This window comes from Antrostomus carolinensis, unplaced genomic scaffold (genome assembly GCF_000700745.2).
Source record: "Antrostomus carolinensis isolate BGI_N321 unplaced genomic scaffold, ASM70074v2 scaffold6598, whole genome shotgun sequence".
NCBI classification, from domain to species: domain Eukaryota; kingdom Metazoa; phylum Chordata; class Aves; order Caprimulgiformes; family Caprimulgidae; genus Antrostomus; species Antrostomus carolinensis.
This window is the reverse complement of record NW_010333587.1, coordinates 45,200-60,697: the sequence shown is the minus strand read 5'-3', so window position 1 is coordinate 60,697 and position 15,498 is coordinate 45,200. Positions and strand designations below refer to the sequence as shown.

The window sequence follows — 15,498 nt, the reverse complement described above, 5'->3', positions numbered from 1 at the left end:
ATCTAATCTAAACCTGCCCTCTTTCAGTTTAAAGCCATTACCGCTCATCTTATCACTAGACTCCCTGATAAAGACTCCCTCCCCATCTTTCTGGTAGACCCCCTTTATATATTGAAAGGCAGCAAAAAGGTCCCCCGGGGCCTTCTCTTCTCCAGGCTGAACAGCCCCAACTCTCTCTGCCTGTCCTCACAGGGGAGGTGCTCCAGCCACTTCCTATTCTGTACAGTTTCTGTACAACTCTGTCCATGTTGTCTGGATTTTAAAGAGCTTTTATCATCTGTGTGGTGACACTCATGCCATAAGTAGATTTCTGTTAATCCATCCTTGAAAATCTTTGTCATTTCATTTACCTCCACGGAGTAATTTTTAATTAAGAGGAAAATATTTCATCATTGATGTGAGGAGATTTAAAGCTAAATCCTGATATTTTTTTTCATAGAGCTATATTTAACTTCTTGACAGGAGGATATATTCCAGAAGTATATTCCTGAATGTATTAGATACATTCAGGTAGGTTTATTAATTGATGGGAAATACAGAACCTAGCAGAGAATGCACTTTGACTTCAGTTCCTTCTGCTTTGTACCTTCCCACTGTTGCTGGGAACAAATGGGAAACAATAAAATTCACAAGGGGGGAAATTGCAATTTTATCCACAACTACATTCAGACCATGTTTCTAGAGTAACAGTTTCTATTCTGGGAGGCCTAAAATGCCTTGCAGGGGCTGGAGATTATATTTCCCCTTAGAAATATTTAGGTTTAGCTCCATCATAAATTACTGGATGGAATGTTTTAGGTCAACATGAACTTTCAGAAATAAACATCTGGTTATTTTCATTTTTATTATTAATCATAGGATTGATGTTCAGGTCTGTATGTTAACATATGTGAATGTATCTGTAACAGATGAGATACAGAATATGGGCATTTGTTAGAAAGGAGTATATTTCAACACCATCAAAGTCTATGGATTTTAACCTCCTCCCCTGTAATTGCCCAGGCTGTAGCAGTAAAACATCGGACTTGTCAATTGCTCTGTGCCACAAAATGCACACAAGAAATGAATTATTGAATAACAAGCAGCATGAAGGGCCTGATTCCTGAATCAGTAGGAGTCTTTCCATTGACATTGATAGCAGTTGGATTAGACCCTAAAACAGTAGTTACAATACACGCTTGTTTGAAACCAACAAATTCCATTACCAGGGTTTCTTGATCCCTGGGGCTCCCAGAGTCCAAGACTCTAATTGTTTCGGAGTCGGCGCTTGCCCTAACCTCCTCCCAGCACCGGTTTTCTTGTTTTGCAAAGCGAATGAAATGCCTGATATTTTCCAGGCCACACTCCTAATCAAAGAAAGAATAATATAGTGTGCAGGCTGGCATTAAAACTGTCACTTCTGGTATTTGCTAAGGTGGGGTCTGTTTCAACAGTACTGGGCTTGATTTGAAAGTGATGAGCTGTAGCTGAAATGTAGTGAATATCCTGTTTGTAATCCCGAGACAGACTTTGGTTTTCTTTTCTTATTGTTATGAAGTAGGAATGGGTCAGAAAGACTCTGTCAGAAATGTCCCGTTTTTCAAAAAGAATGTTGGAAGGAGACCTCTTTGCTCCAGAAAAGGTGAGAGCTTCACCTGGGATTCAGGGAGGCCCAGTGTCAAGTCTCTGGATTGAATCAGGCAGAACAGGGATTTGAACTGCTCCTTGTGTGTTGTCCTAACTGCAGAGCTGTTAACTGCTTCTTGCAGATACTTGACATTTTATTGGGAACCTGAGAGAATTGGATTGAGTTTGAGATGATATTATAGAAAAGGGGTAATGTTGGTTGTTCTTGTTTTTAATTTTGACAAAACAGGCACTCAGGCGTAAATACCCCATTTCCTGACCTGCTGTACTATGGAATCACAAGGAGCATCTCTCGCCTGGGAACTCCTTTGCGTTGCAGTCCATGAGGCAGGAAAGGGCCACCAGGAGAAGGGGTGCATCTCTGCAGAGTTCTGCTCTGTTCAGACTGCTCCCAGGAGCAACAGAGAGCAGCAGCAACTGGCAGTGACTTTTCCTGTACAGGAGATTCTTTCCAGAGACTGATGTAATTCTGGAATCCCCGTGGATCTAATGTTGTTTCTAATGCTAAAATTCAAGCGCTCTTTTAGCTTTAAAGGTATTTGCATTTTAAATGCTCAGATATTTCCGAGTTGTCAGATATTTCTGAGAAAAGGAATGCCCTTTCTTTTTCTTTGACAGTTCTGTCTGCACCTTTGGAGAGTAAAGGGAAAATGCCTTTCTAGCAGTACTTTCCCTAGGCATGGTGGGGAAAGATACTGAGTTTTCTTCTGCTTGCTGTTGGTTTTCTCCAGGTACGCTTACTTACAGAGGTATATAACAGAACCACTGCCTTGCAGAGGAGATGAATGGCAGCCGTTGATTTGGTACAGAAACTCTTTATTGGCAAATGAAGAGGAGGAGAGCTCTGTCCTCGGCAGTTCAGGAGAGTGGTCCCCCGTGGGCACATCTAAGATGCCTTCTTTTAAAAGGAAATTGTCTAATGGTATGAAAACTTGCCTGTTCTGCATCAGCTGTATGTGCTTTGTCCCAGCTAAAATGTACTTCATGCTTTGCATTAGCAATGCCACAGTTCATTGGATGTTGTGTACTCCTCAGTTTGAACTGGTTTTTGCCTTCAGCTTTGTTGTTGTTAAAGGTCTCTTCATCACTCGATAGCAGTAGGGTAGGTCTGGAGACTTTGAATGAGCCATATTCAGATACTCTTGAATTCTGCTCTGTACTGAGCTCTGGCATTTGTCTGTGCCACTGAACCTTGGGTCATCGCTTTTAATTGTTAAGGGCATTGTTGCTTTAGGCCCCGTAGATAATTGGGACAGGAGAGGTATTCCCAGAAGTTGATTCAGATCTTCAGCCTCGATAATCTGGGCCAGGTCATCTTCTGGAGTCTCTCTGTTGCATTTCTAGGGAGCTTGTAAGATTATACTCCTAACTTAAAGAGTTATAATTAGGTGGGCTGCATCCAGGCTTTAGCAGCTCTCATGGACTTTCAATCCATAATGAGGTGTTCACTGCACAGATATGGTGGGACTTAGTTAAACATACTAAAGCCATTATGGAAACAATTGCCAGTAAAAATGCTGAGTGCTATGGACATGTCCAGTTGTATGTGGAGGAAAGGGAATTTTTCCAGAGCATCCTTTAGTTTCTTTCTCATCCTTTCTCAGAAATTATCTTTTCAGCGAACCTGCCTTCAGAAAGCTTGTTCCTTTGTGTCCCAAAGGCCTCCTTTCTTGAGGGTTATATATACTCAGCAGTACTGATAGCAGTTACAGGCTGGGGCCAAGATCATAAATCTAGATTGCAAAAGTGACCAGTGGATAAATTAAATGGATTTTCTTTTATGTGGCTTTTAGCTGTCTCCTTCAATAAATGAATGCTTTGCTCCAAATCTTCCTTTGAGCTTGGCCCCATTGCTTCACTGCTGTGGAGAACATGTTGGAAATGTCCATCTCAAGAGGGTGAGGCTGAAGAACAAGTCTGTTCACTGTCTGTTACAGGGTCTTTGCCTGAAACAAGCCAGACGGAAGCAGCAAGTAAAGCTCCAGCCCTGCAATGTGCTTCCCAGCTTGCCCCTGCAGCAGGGAAAAGCAGAAAGAGGCTGAAATCTCGAGAGATGCACTTGCAGGAACATTTGCCATTCCTTTGTCCAGGAGGGCTGCGGAGAAGATACTGGTGAGAGTTTTATGTCTTAGAAGCTCCTTCACTCACCCTGGTATAGACAGTTGGGGTCTCTATCCACCTCTGCTTCTGCTTTTTGTAATACTTCCATGGGTAAAGAGTGTGTGCCCCTCCTCCCTCTCGAATGGGCTGTGTCCCAAGGACAGGTTGTTTTCTTTGTTTCCTCAGACCAATATCTGCATTTGCTGCTTTAAAAGCCTGGTTGTACCCCGCTGTCCCAGGGCTTCCATGCCTTCTTGGACTAATATGGAGTGTGCAGAGAAAGAGACAAGGAAGGAGGAGGATTCCCTGTCCCGCTTCTGTTGTCTCTGGTCCTGATTAGAGGGCTGTGGTGTCAGTTACTCCGTAGCTGTTGGCTGCAACCTGGCGATGAATATTTTCTCCTTCTGTGGAAATGCAAGAGGATTCTTGTCTCTGTAGATCTGCTGTTAACTACTGTGTAACCAGTGACTTTCTTTTAGAGAGGTGCATGTCTGTGTGCAGCATGCACACTCACCTGAGTGAAACCCCACAGAACTTGGATGTAAGAAAGAGAGGTATTGCAAAAACAGGGAGTCTGGAGCGTACTTCTGAGCTTTGTAAAGCACTCAAAGTGCTGAGCTGGGATATTTTCCTTTAATACAGCTCATTTATTGAGGTATTAGGTGCCATCTCCCGTATTTGGTAGGTTGAAAGATGAAACAGAAATCCCAGAAAGATGCATGCATTTCCAGGGTTTGGGACACTTGGTGAATGGACCTGGTGAATACAAGTAAAATAGAACAAAAATTTATTAAACATGTAGGTGATTACAGATCCAGTCCCTGTTTTGTTTCTAAACTGCTTTATTGGAAACTCCTCAGAGCGTAACCTCTTTCATACCTGGGAAATACTGGGCCAGAAACTTGGGGCTCCCTTACATGGATATCTCAGCAGCAGATCTTAATGCTGCTACTAAGACCACTCTGCCTCAGGCATGCTTGTGCAATGTGCAACCTCTGTTATAAAGTTTCTCAAGGCTTAGCTTTTTTTTTTTTTCCAGCAAAGATGAGATTAAGACAGAAGATGTCTCAGAGGAGGGTCAAGCAGAAGACACAACTGAAGATGTCGATGTTGATGTGGTTGGTGCAGACCAGGTAATTCCAGCTCGGGTTTTCCAGCTCTGAGAACAGCTGTAGTTGAGGTGGGTGAACATGAATTCAGAATCCCATGAGTACCCATCAAGCAGCAAAGGGGCTGCTCTTCTGTGGCCCCTTTCAGGCTGAGAAAGGGATTGTCCCCTCTTCCTTTTCCAGCTGCAGCTGTAGTCTCCTTCTTCAGCTTGATCTGCATTTTTAAGGCAGTTCTTATTGTAGCATCTAGACATCCTTAGGTACGTTGAACACCAGCTCGGATGCATTCTGAGGAGGATCCAGTTTCCTTTTTTTCCCATACGGTGTAGCTCCTTGATGAAGAGCCATTTTCTGCAGTGGCTTCATGTTACTGGCACATTGCAGAGATGGCACTGCTGCATGGCCTGCAGGGAATGTCTGCTTCAAAAATGGTGTTTGCATTGCGCTCTTTAGAGCGAAAGACTCGGAATGTGTCTGATCACTGGTCAGCCCAGGGCTCTGGCTGGAGCGTCCCTTGTTTCTTGCCCTTTTCCAGTCAAGGTTGTTGGGGAGATTGTTGTCCCCAAACCAGCTGGGGATTTGAAGGGAAGCACGTGAATGTTGTGGCTTGGAGTGGCAGCCAGCATAGCCTGGGGCTGGTCTTGTGGGCACCGCTTGCCTTTGGGATCAGATGATAGTTGGGCAAAACTGCAGCTGTCTGCCTGGGTCTCAGCTCAGCCCTGGAATGGAGACTTGCAGCAGGGAGGGACTTGTAGCCCTTTGGGATGGTGGACTGCAGGGACTCAAACAGGCTGTTGTACACTGGGGGTCTTGCTGCAGTGACTGTACTGCAAGGGGAAAGAAAAAAAACAAAAACCAGGCCAAGAGGCCATGAGGTGTCCTGTGCTGCAGCTGATCACATCCCTCCTGTCCTCTAAGGGTTTGCTGTGTCAGCTGATGCAAGGGGCTGAGCGGTTCCTTCAGGTTTTTCTCCAGTATTTCCCCGCTCTCTAGTTCTAATAGAATCTAAACCCAGCGCTTGGCAGTCAGTTTTTTTGCAGTGAAACAGGCAACCCCTTAATTTCCAGTGGCTCAGGCAACCCCTTAATTTCCAGTGGCTCCAGTTATCTGGGATCTAAGAGCCACATTCTCAGACCTTGTCTGATTTTCTACTTTTTCAATGAGTTTTTGAACAAATGGTTTATTTTCATATTTGAGTGGTGGGTTTGTTTGGTTTTTGTTTTTTTAGGGTTTTTTTGTTTGTTTGTTTTGAAGAGGACTAGAAGGAAAAAGGGAGTTCAACCTTTTCTTCCAGACATATGCCTTTTGAAATGTAGACTATTTGTCTGGACCATGGGCTTGGAGCAGCTCCTATTGAAGATAGAGAATACAAGAATTTAAATCTGTGAACCAAGATTGAAGCCACACAGAAAATGCACTACTTACTTACTTATCTAGTATGTGGCCTTTCCCTGTAGTGCCTTTTCTGGACTCCTTGTGGTATAGAAATGCTTCTTTCCTTTTGTGGAAGCTAAACATAGTGCTTTCCAAGAGCCAGCTGTGGCCAAGCTGCCAAATGGCTAGAGGCTATGCTTTAATTCTGATTTCTTATGTGCTCTTATATGGTGTTTTCTTGATGGTATGAGCCTGAGTCTTTTTTTCTTCTGGTATAGGACAGTTAAGAAGCTGAGAGGATAAATGGAAGTGAAGAACACACTACCATTTTTTTCTTCAAATAGTTTAACTGAAAATGGGGTTGTGATGGCATCAACCAAGGCAGCAGGAGATATGGGTCAGGTGACCCACCCAGAACCAGCTGACTTTGCTACCTTGCTGGTCATGGGCGTTACCGATTTGTCTGTTGTGCTTCTAAGGTTGTGGGAGCTATGAACATCATGACTCAGCTGCATCCCAGTCCTTGATGCTGCCTTGGAACAATTCCCAACTGAAGGATTGGAATCAAGGTAGTGACAAATACTGAGTAAAAGACTCTGTGAAGTAGATGGGACAAGCTTGCTCTAATCAGTGTTCTGCTGGACATACTCTTCACCAGTTGAGATAACCAAGATGGTATCTACCTGTTTCCCTGTACCTGACCCCAGGGAGAAAGGAACCTGGCCCAGCTGTGAACGCTGTGACCTGCTGGGTGAGGGCAAGTGAGTTGGCAGTTCCCTTTCCTGCCTGTAAAATGGAAAACCTCGATCAAATAATCTGAAAGTATTTCTGGATTCCAGTGGTGACAGAGATGTGGTGAGTGGTCTGTGGGAATCAGGACATGTTCCCAGGAGACTTGAATCAAGAAACAGTGGACCAACTGACTATCTTCCTCTGGAAGAAAGCCTTCATATGCAGTGATCATGCAGAATTTACTTGGAAAATATAAAGCTTGAAAAGACAATGTAAATGCGGCCCTTCAATAGTACTTTTTTCATTAAGAATTTGCAAATGAGCTTCACTCAAGAGTGTTTTGGAGGCAGTAGGCTGGGGAGTGCTGGCTGCTTTCACTGATCCCTTGTCACTGCTCCATGGAATTGTACACTGCATTAATCCTATCATCAGCTTTATTTTTTTTTAATATAAAAATATGTATATTTTGGATTGTAACTGTGTAAAATAAACTATGTAACTATTGCTATCCATTAGTGCTGAAAGTGTAAGTGATACTCCCACACTAAGTCTGGAGAAAGAAGAGCAGCAGTGCTACTGGCCTTCTAGTTTGCTCTGTTATTAAATAGATGTGAGCTTCCATGAACACAGAAGTGAAAGCCATGAATGCCTCTCAGGTATCAGGTATCCTGAAGTGGCAACAGTAAAACCATTCTCTTTCAGTGGGTGTAGTTAATGCAAGAGGAAAGGTGGCATGTCACTAGATAATGCAAATTCTTGCCCAGATCAACTTGTTCTCAGTTCCCCTGTGACTCTCCCCAGTTCCTCAGCTGTGATAGTGATGTTTTCCCTCACCCATCTGGAGTTGTGGATCTAGGCCCAAATGCTAACCAGGTAGGCAGAATACACCTGGACTTGGACTAAGAAAACACCACATCAAACATGCAGATGCTGTAATTCTTGTAATGAAGGACAAGAACCATCTGGGGAGGGTGCAGTAATCTTTCTAGATCATATATTGTAAGAAAAGTCAATTCCACAGTAACACCATAATTTGCTCTACTAGAGCTGTGCCAATCCTGTAGGAAAAAAGAGGCTTTATTATCACCAAGGGATAACAGGAGCCAGATTTAAGAGTCACTTCATTAAACACGAAGTGGCAACCAACAGCCACAGGCTCTGCAGAAGAGATCTACCCTGCGCCACAGCTCTGTTTGTTTAACGGAGAAATGGCACTGTGTGATGAGGAAGCCCTTGGCTGTACATTCCCATTTACAAGTCCCCTTTTATAAGAAAGGGAGTTCCAACTAAAGGGTTTCAAGTTGGGAAAAGCAGCAGGCCACCACCCCTTGAAGAGCAGAAGTTCAGGATCATCTCCTAGAAAGCCAGTCGGTCATCCTTTCCCACAGCACCTTAGGGACAAGAGCTTAACAAAAATCCTCTGTCTCTACTGTTGAAAAAACCCAAACCACAGTAGAATAGTGAAAGGTATATGAGCAACACTAGAGAAATTTGACATTAATGAGCTTCCATTAAAACTGGAATAATCAACCCTGATTTTATTTTTAAGAATAATTTGAATGGTATAAAACTGACTTGAGTTTTCCTTGGTAAAGTTCACTAACAGATGTTAGTGATGAGTTTTATTACTTAAAATACAGAGGTTTGTAAGTCTCCACCTGAGATGGTGTGATGAGTTGAGTGGAACAGATTTCTCTGTGCCACTTCCAGCTGCTCAGCAACACTGTCTTTTGGATGAGGATAAACCTGACAGAGCTTGGATTGCTTTGAATTTGCAGCTTGGTGTAATTATCCAAGCAGACTGCACACATATGTAACCCATCATACCTTAAATAGTTATTTAATAGTAGAAAGTTAATTGTATGCAGTACATAACATAATAACTAGAACTGTTAAATTACATGTATGAAAATCTTTATTTGAAAATACAAACATGATTTTTAAACATTTTAACAGAGCTACACTGCAACCAAAAAATAACTTACATCTTTTTGTACATTTTTCTTTTTTCTGAACAAAATCAGTTGAACAGTAAGAGTGAGGCAACAATTTCAAGCTGCTGTGACACTGATGAATATCCATGGAATGTGTCAATAGCAAACAACTGAAGAGGGGGGGACAGACAAAAGCACTGAATGCCCACAACAAATTAGTGCACATCACTGATCAAGTAACATTTATACAAAGGATTTTTAAAAATTGGTTCCTTCTACATGAATTAACACACTCATTTTGGATCAAGCATGAACACTAAACCAGACTTCATTATTAAATAATCTTTTTATAATGAACATGGATGAAAAGACTGAAGTTCAAAAAGGGCAAGCAAAATTAAAGTTGGGGCAAACAAGGACTACACAGAGAAGCAACTTGTCTCAGGCGTTCGCTTTCCTTGTGCACTAATACGCTCAGCTTGTCAAATGAAACTACCTGTAAATGAGAGCGGGATCTCGCCCTCACAGTCCTGTCTCTTCCTTGCCGAGGCATAAAACCCCGAGGGCTGTCTATGAGCATATAAGCATCACGGGCCAGGTATGAATTGTCTCCTTACCCCCCACACCAGGACAGGAACACCTGTTCACAGATGGGATGGGGATGGTCAGTGCACCACACGTCAACTTAGAGAGAATTATACAGTTCTCTTAAAAACAGTAGATTACTTTTCTCTAAAGTCAAACATTGTTATTCTTCCAAAAAGGAATTATGCAACATCTGTAAATAAATATTTTAATCTATTTTACAAACTATAGACTATTGAATAAATACAAAAAGTTTCATCATTCCATACAAATGCATTTCTTCTATTTAAAAGGTAGTGTAGTGATTAAATATTTTTAGCACAAAACTAAGCTGACTTCCTGGAAACAAAACCCACTGAAATGTAGAGGTGTGTAGCAGACCTGCTGCAGACTGTCCCTTCTCTTCTGCAAGTGCTGACCATTGGCAACCACTACTCAAAGTCCTCCTCATAGTCATATTCATCCAAGTCTACATCAGCCAGATGGGAAGGCATTTCAAAAAATGGTCTTTTTTCCATTTGATATTTTAGGACATTGGCCTTCTGGTGGTCTACAGGATTCAGTTCTGCTTCATACCTTGGAGTGGGCAAAAAAAGAACATGAGCAAGTCCAGCATGTCAAGAAATTTAACAAGTCTAGCCATGCCAGGAAGTGCTTAAAAGTTAGAACACTAACAAAGCACCTGCGCAAAGAACATAAAATGTAACCAGGAACAGCACTAGGTTTCTGTCAAAATTACTTAAATTTAAGCTAGCTTACTCTTCCACCACATGCAGAACTTAGTAGTGAGATACCCAGCTTTACTGAAAGGATCCAAAGCACATACTGCTCTAGTGGACTACTCCTAAGTTAGAAATGGTCAAATGCAAGACTGAAGAGCTTGACAGAAACCCTTCCAGTTCTTTTCAAGAAAGCTAAAATTATGCCGAATTAGGTAGAACAAACTACACCTGTAGGAGATACAACAAAAGAAGAAGAATATTGAAAGTGTTATTAAATACACATGAGCACAAGGAAGTGATAGCAGCCAGCTAGGTATTTAAAGCAGATGTTAGACAGCAAAAGCCAACTGTTTAATAAGAAATTACTGATAACCACCTGCTGCTGATGAAAATGAACAGATGGATAATGAAATGTAATGTTTAACTAATTTAAGTCACCAAAAGCTGATATTTAAAAAAGATCTGCTTCAGCATGGTTTAGGTGGGATCAACCTGTAACTGACAGTCATTTAAAAAAATCTCTGCAGAGATTTATGATGTCAGATTAAAGAACTGACCATTTCCTGGGCTAGGCTGACTCAGGTTTGTGCACATCTTCCCAAGCGCTACTGACTCATCTCAGCACATGATCATTTCTGTCTACTTAACAAGACCAGGCAAAGAGCGAGATTTAGAGCAGCTGCAGTATCTGTTCTTCAAATGTGACTGTATAATGGCAGTGTGTGGTGATTAGGAGGAGTGTGCTTTCAGAGAAAGACACAGGGCAAAGAAGAGTTAAATACTAAGAATCCACTATGAACACTAAAACAGAGTAGCATTAATAGCTGAGGTGGGAAGAACAACGTTTTACATTGTGAATGCAATTCTGTTGAAACACTTCATCGATAAACTATTAAACATATTAAGCCAGCTTCACCATCACTTTGAGTAAAAGAAATGTAGCCTTATTTCTAGATTTCTGTATACCACTCCTAAGTTTCAGATCAGCTGTTTTAACATGAATGTCAGGAAAATATTTCCCATAGAAGTAATAAAATAAAAAATTCACATTGGATTGTCAAATAGTCACCTCAGTTTGGGCAGAAATTACAAGCCTTTAAGTACAGTAAGGGATTTTAAGGAAGGTTTTTGTATAACACAGTAACTTAAAAGCTCATAAATTTTTGTTAATGTTTTTGTTCATGAAACTCTAATGGCAGCAAGGAAACCTTTAGTAGTCTTGTGTTTCTCTCAGCTTCAGCAATCGAAAGTGAGCTTCATTTTTCAGGACAATTATCCGGGGAAAAAAGATTCAGACAGTCCTACTTCAGTATTACGTTTTGAAGACACTTTTGCTGACCTTCACTTTTACAAAGCATTCAAACTTTAAGTCAGATTTGACAATGCCTCCCTAAGCCACATCAGAATACTTCTCATCTTTTTAGATTTTTTTTCATCTATTTGCTCACAACTAAGATTCAGTTGCTTATTTGATAACAATTTGGAAAGTGTCCTAACTTTGCTCTTCATTAAAAAAAAATACATATATATCTCAATTCAGCAGTTTAAATGCAACAGTGTTCACAAGCTTCTGATAAAAGGGTAGGCAGAAATCAGTAAGATGAAGTGTTATACTTGTTTGTTTCTGTTTAGTTAATCCAAATACATCTTGCATATGGCTGTGTATATGATACTTGAAACACTCTGACAAATTATGAAGTGGTAGTTAATGGAGACAGCGAGCACTACAATCTATACTCCAAGGAAACAAAGCAGCAAAACTTCTGGAACACTTTTACCCATCTGTGTGGAGGGTCAACAGTTAAGCTATGGCCTATGCATCAAACCCAAATGGGGACAGAGAAAGTAATTAAACAAAATGCATGATTTTTTGGGGCTGTTTCCATAGGATACAATATTTTCCTTTGTCTTCCCCCCCCCCCCCAAGATTTGTGAGCAGAAGCAACCTACAGCCAAAGAGTTATTTGAGTTTACAAACACCAGGTTCAAAAGAAATGAGAAACTGGATGTTTTAGCATCATACATCTCTTCCCTCCCTATCCCAGCGTACTTCACTACGTTATTCTTACGACAACACACTGGTTTTCCTTAAGGAGCGTATTTACACAGTGAAGGTGCATTTTTTCAAGTTTTAGGGTTATCAGGATTCTGCTTTACATATCGTAAGTTCCAGAATATTCTCTGTATTACTTAAGCTGTAATTGCATGAACATATAAAGAAGACTGTTCCTATGCCATGGAAAGAACAAACTTTGTGGAAGTACCTGAAAAACTAAATGTCCAAGACCCGTTAGAAGTTTACTGAAGAGTGAAAATTTAAGGTACATTTTGAAATATAGTACAAAAGTTTTAACTTAAACATTTGGCATTTTAGTTTCTATTTTGTCCACTTTCTGTGTAAAGCCATAGAACCACAGTTTCAGGTACACCTTGAATACATTTTTTGTGGAAAAGAACAGAAGTCATCTGACCCCAAGAATACTGGCCTGTTAATTCTGTAATATTTATCAATTCTAGGGCAGGGTTCCATGAAGAGTTAAGAGTATGATCCCCCTTAATGCTGAAGAGGCTGGGTAATGATAACAGTTCTCTCCCTCCCCTCTTTCTTCTCTCATACAGTTTATTTTATGAGGTTCCTTGGAATCAGTGTTTTAAAAGGACTTTGCTTTCTCAGGTTTTAAAGCAGTCCCTTAAATATTGAGCTAATCATTCTCTAAATGCTTAGCAAGAATCAGAAACATTTAAAAATTGAATATTGATGTAGAAAATGCAGGAAAATGTTTTCTCTAAATGAGTTCATCAACTTAAGGCCTAAATCAAATTAAATTTGTACTTGTTTTCCTTATTTTTTTAAATAATTAAAACAATGAGTGTCAAATATGGACACAGGCTTTGGATTCTAAGAGGTTCTGGAAGCTACATAGCAAAAGTAAAAGAGTGATTTCAAACAAGCAAGATTTATTGTCTTATTTACTCTTCGAGAACTGTGAGAAAATACTTCTAAGCTTGAGTTCAGAGGTAAGAATTTTTTTCCCCAAAAAGCTCTTAATGAAGCTCTTCATTCATTTAAGAATGAGCTGCAAAAATTAATGTTGTATTTTCTTTAGAGATGAAGCTTTTCAAATCTTATTTCCTCCCAAAATTTGAAGCAGGACATTTTCTTTGAGAAATTCAGTGTGATCACAAACTCGCAAGGAATATTTGAGATACAAGCAAGGTTCTTCCTCCCTCACTGAGCACTTCGCTAAACCCAAACAGCAACATTCTACAAAAAAAGCATCAAGTATGACAGTGATGGTGAGGATCAACATTAGTAGAGAGGATTTGTACCAACTCTCCTGCTACGTTCTTACCCGTCATTCCACTGGTCATTTGCTGCCTCTTCTGCCACCAAGATATCATACTCTTCAGCAGCATACTTCTCCCAGTCAGACAGCTCTTGGCTTTCACCTTCACTATCCTAAACAATCACATTGCAAGTTATACAAAAATGTATTCATTGTTAAGCACATAAATAAGACTTTTAAAACTTCATACTCACCCGCAACATAGAAAACTGATCCTTCTGTTCATGGTCTAGGTATTTTTCAATGTTGAAAAAAGTATCAAAAAACACATTTGTCAACTTGCATCGCTTTAAATCATGCAGAGTAATTTTTCCTGTAAAGAAGATTATGAGAAGATACTTAGAGCTGAAATTATAATTTCTCCAAAAAGGAGGAACACTATTCAAAAGTTCAGTCATCATTATGCTTAAGAACATTTGTCACTGATGCTCAACATGATGGAAGAGAAGTGATGAAATACACACCTAGAGAAGTGTCCTTCAAGGTGGACAAAAAACTTTTAAATGCTTCAGATTTGTTACTTGCTTTAGCTGTGATCCTACTGTCCTTCAATACAGTGGGGTGAGATGCAGTCTGCCTTGCTTAGCTATTAAAAATCATTTAAGCTAACTGCTGAAGCTACCTCAAGAGACAGAAGTCTCCAGTGAGCTGCTAGTCATTCCTTCCCAAGGAGTGCTTGGGTAGCAGTTCGGAATCTCCTCTGGCAGTGGCCCTTTCTCTTCCCTGACTTGAAAAGCCAAACGTATGACAGATGACAGTGAGTGACTGTGCTTCATACAAATGAATTTTCACAGAGACTAGTTTGCCACATTTGTGCAGCCTGATCACTATTTACTGCTTGAGGGGAAAGCTAAATGCTCAGAGGTGGTTGGTTTGTTTATTTTTTATAAAGTGATACTTTAAGGACTCAAATCAATGGATCTGTTCAGTACTAGAAGTACTCAGAGATGTTACCTTATTTCACAGTTGACTATTAAGCTTCTGCAGAAAGACTGAAAAATACCAAGGAAAGACAGATGACTATCCTTAAAACTCTGCTTTATTGATTCACCTGAAATATGGCCAGCTTTCTTTCTGTTGTCAGTCTGAGGGGCTAACTACAGATGTTATGGAAGAGTTCAAGAAAAGTCAGACTCAGAACAGCATTTCCTCAGCACACTGTCCCAGCCTCTAACAAAGTATAACTCAAGGACATCAGAGGGAAGCAAAATAAGAATCCCATTTGGAAACGGTTGCCACACTGGTGCCTGTTGCCATCCAAAGTGCCTTAATGTACTCTGCCTGGCTTACAGCTGATGCTCCAGAACGACACAAATCCCTCATGGCACCTGTGTCATATCTGTCAGACCCCCACAGATGTCTGAGGTACTGGGCCATCTCAAGTGGCAGCAACTCTCCACAACCAAGCAACTGATTTGAATCCCAGTTATATAAGCTCCCAGTTTAAGCGAGACACCTATATTTGGTTCATTGATTTGTTCTCCAGTTTCCATTTATTGCAGTGGGAGCTTAGACACCTAACACTCATGTAGATGGCTACCATTGTCCCTCAAAAACCAACCAACCAAAAAAAAAAAAAAAAAGAAATTGATATAACTAATCCCAATCTTGATAAATTAAAGAATTTGTTCTTTGGTAGACAGAGCATCCTGTAGCAAACTGTATCACAGTTTAGCCAAAACTGTATGAAAGTACCTTCCTTTGTTTCAAATCTACCAAGTGAAATGTCATTTTATGCTGCTAGTTTTTGTATTAGGAAAACAACAGAACAATTTTTTTCTTAATCTACCTTTTAAATGTCACTCTTTATGAAAAAACAGCAACCCTCCACAATTGGCTTTAATTTTTGTTGCCCTAAATAACTCATCTTGGTTGTGTTTCACAGCCTCCTTTTATCAACTTCATGATATGGAACAGATACAACAATCTTGTTGCACTTGAAATGCAGAACAGAAACATTATTGAAAAT

At 40.5% G+C, this 15,498-nt stretch overlaps 2 protein-coding genes across 3 annotated transcripts in view; one reads left to right on the top strand and one right to left on the bottom strand.

The window, feature by feature from the left end:
* The window catches only part of LOC104529568 (cohesin subunit SA-2), a 60,317-nt gene extending 53,581 nt beyond the window's left edge, over window positions 1-6,736 (top strand). The window contains exons 29-32 of the mRNA XM_029086469.1: window positions 2,358-2,548; window positions 3,564-3,738; window positions 4,766-4,859; window positions 6,689-6,736. Of these exons, the coding sequence (XP_028942302.1) occupies window positions 2,358-2,548; window positions 3,564-3,738; window positions 4,766-4,859; window positions 6,689-6,736 (508 nt within the window). The remainder of the gene's footprint in view (window positions 1-2,357; window positions 2,549-3,563; window positions 3,739-4,765; window positions 4,860-6,688) is intronic.
* Window positions 6,737-8,961: 2,225 nt separating this feature from the next.
* PPP2R3B (protein phosphatase 2 regulatory subunit B''beta) overlaps window positions 8,962-15,498 on the bottom strand; it is a 50,495-nt gene continuing 43,958 nt past the window's right edge. For both annotated transcript variants that reach the window (XM_010173904.2, XM_029086468.1), the window contains 3 exons: window positions 13,724-13,842; window positions 13,536-13,642; window positions 8,962-10,036 (listed from right to left, as the gene is read on the bottom strand). In XM_010173904.2, the coding sequence (XP_010172206.1) occupies window positions 9,892-10,036; window positions 13,536-13,642; window positions 13,724-13,842 (371 nt within the window). In that variant the 3' untranslated portion in view covers window positions 8,962-9,891. The remainder of the gene's footprint in view (window positions 10,037-13,535; window positions 13,643-13,723; window positions 13,843-15,498) is intronic.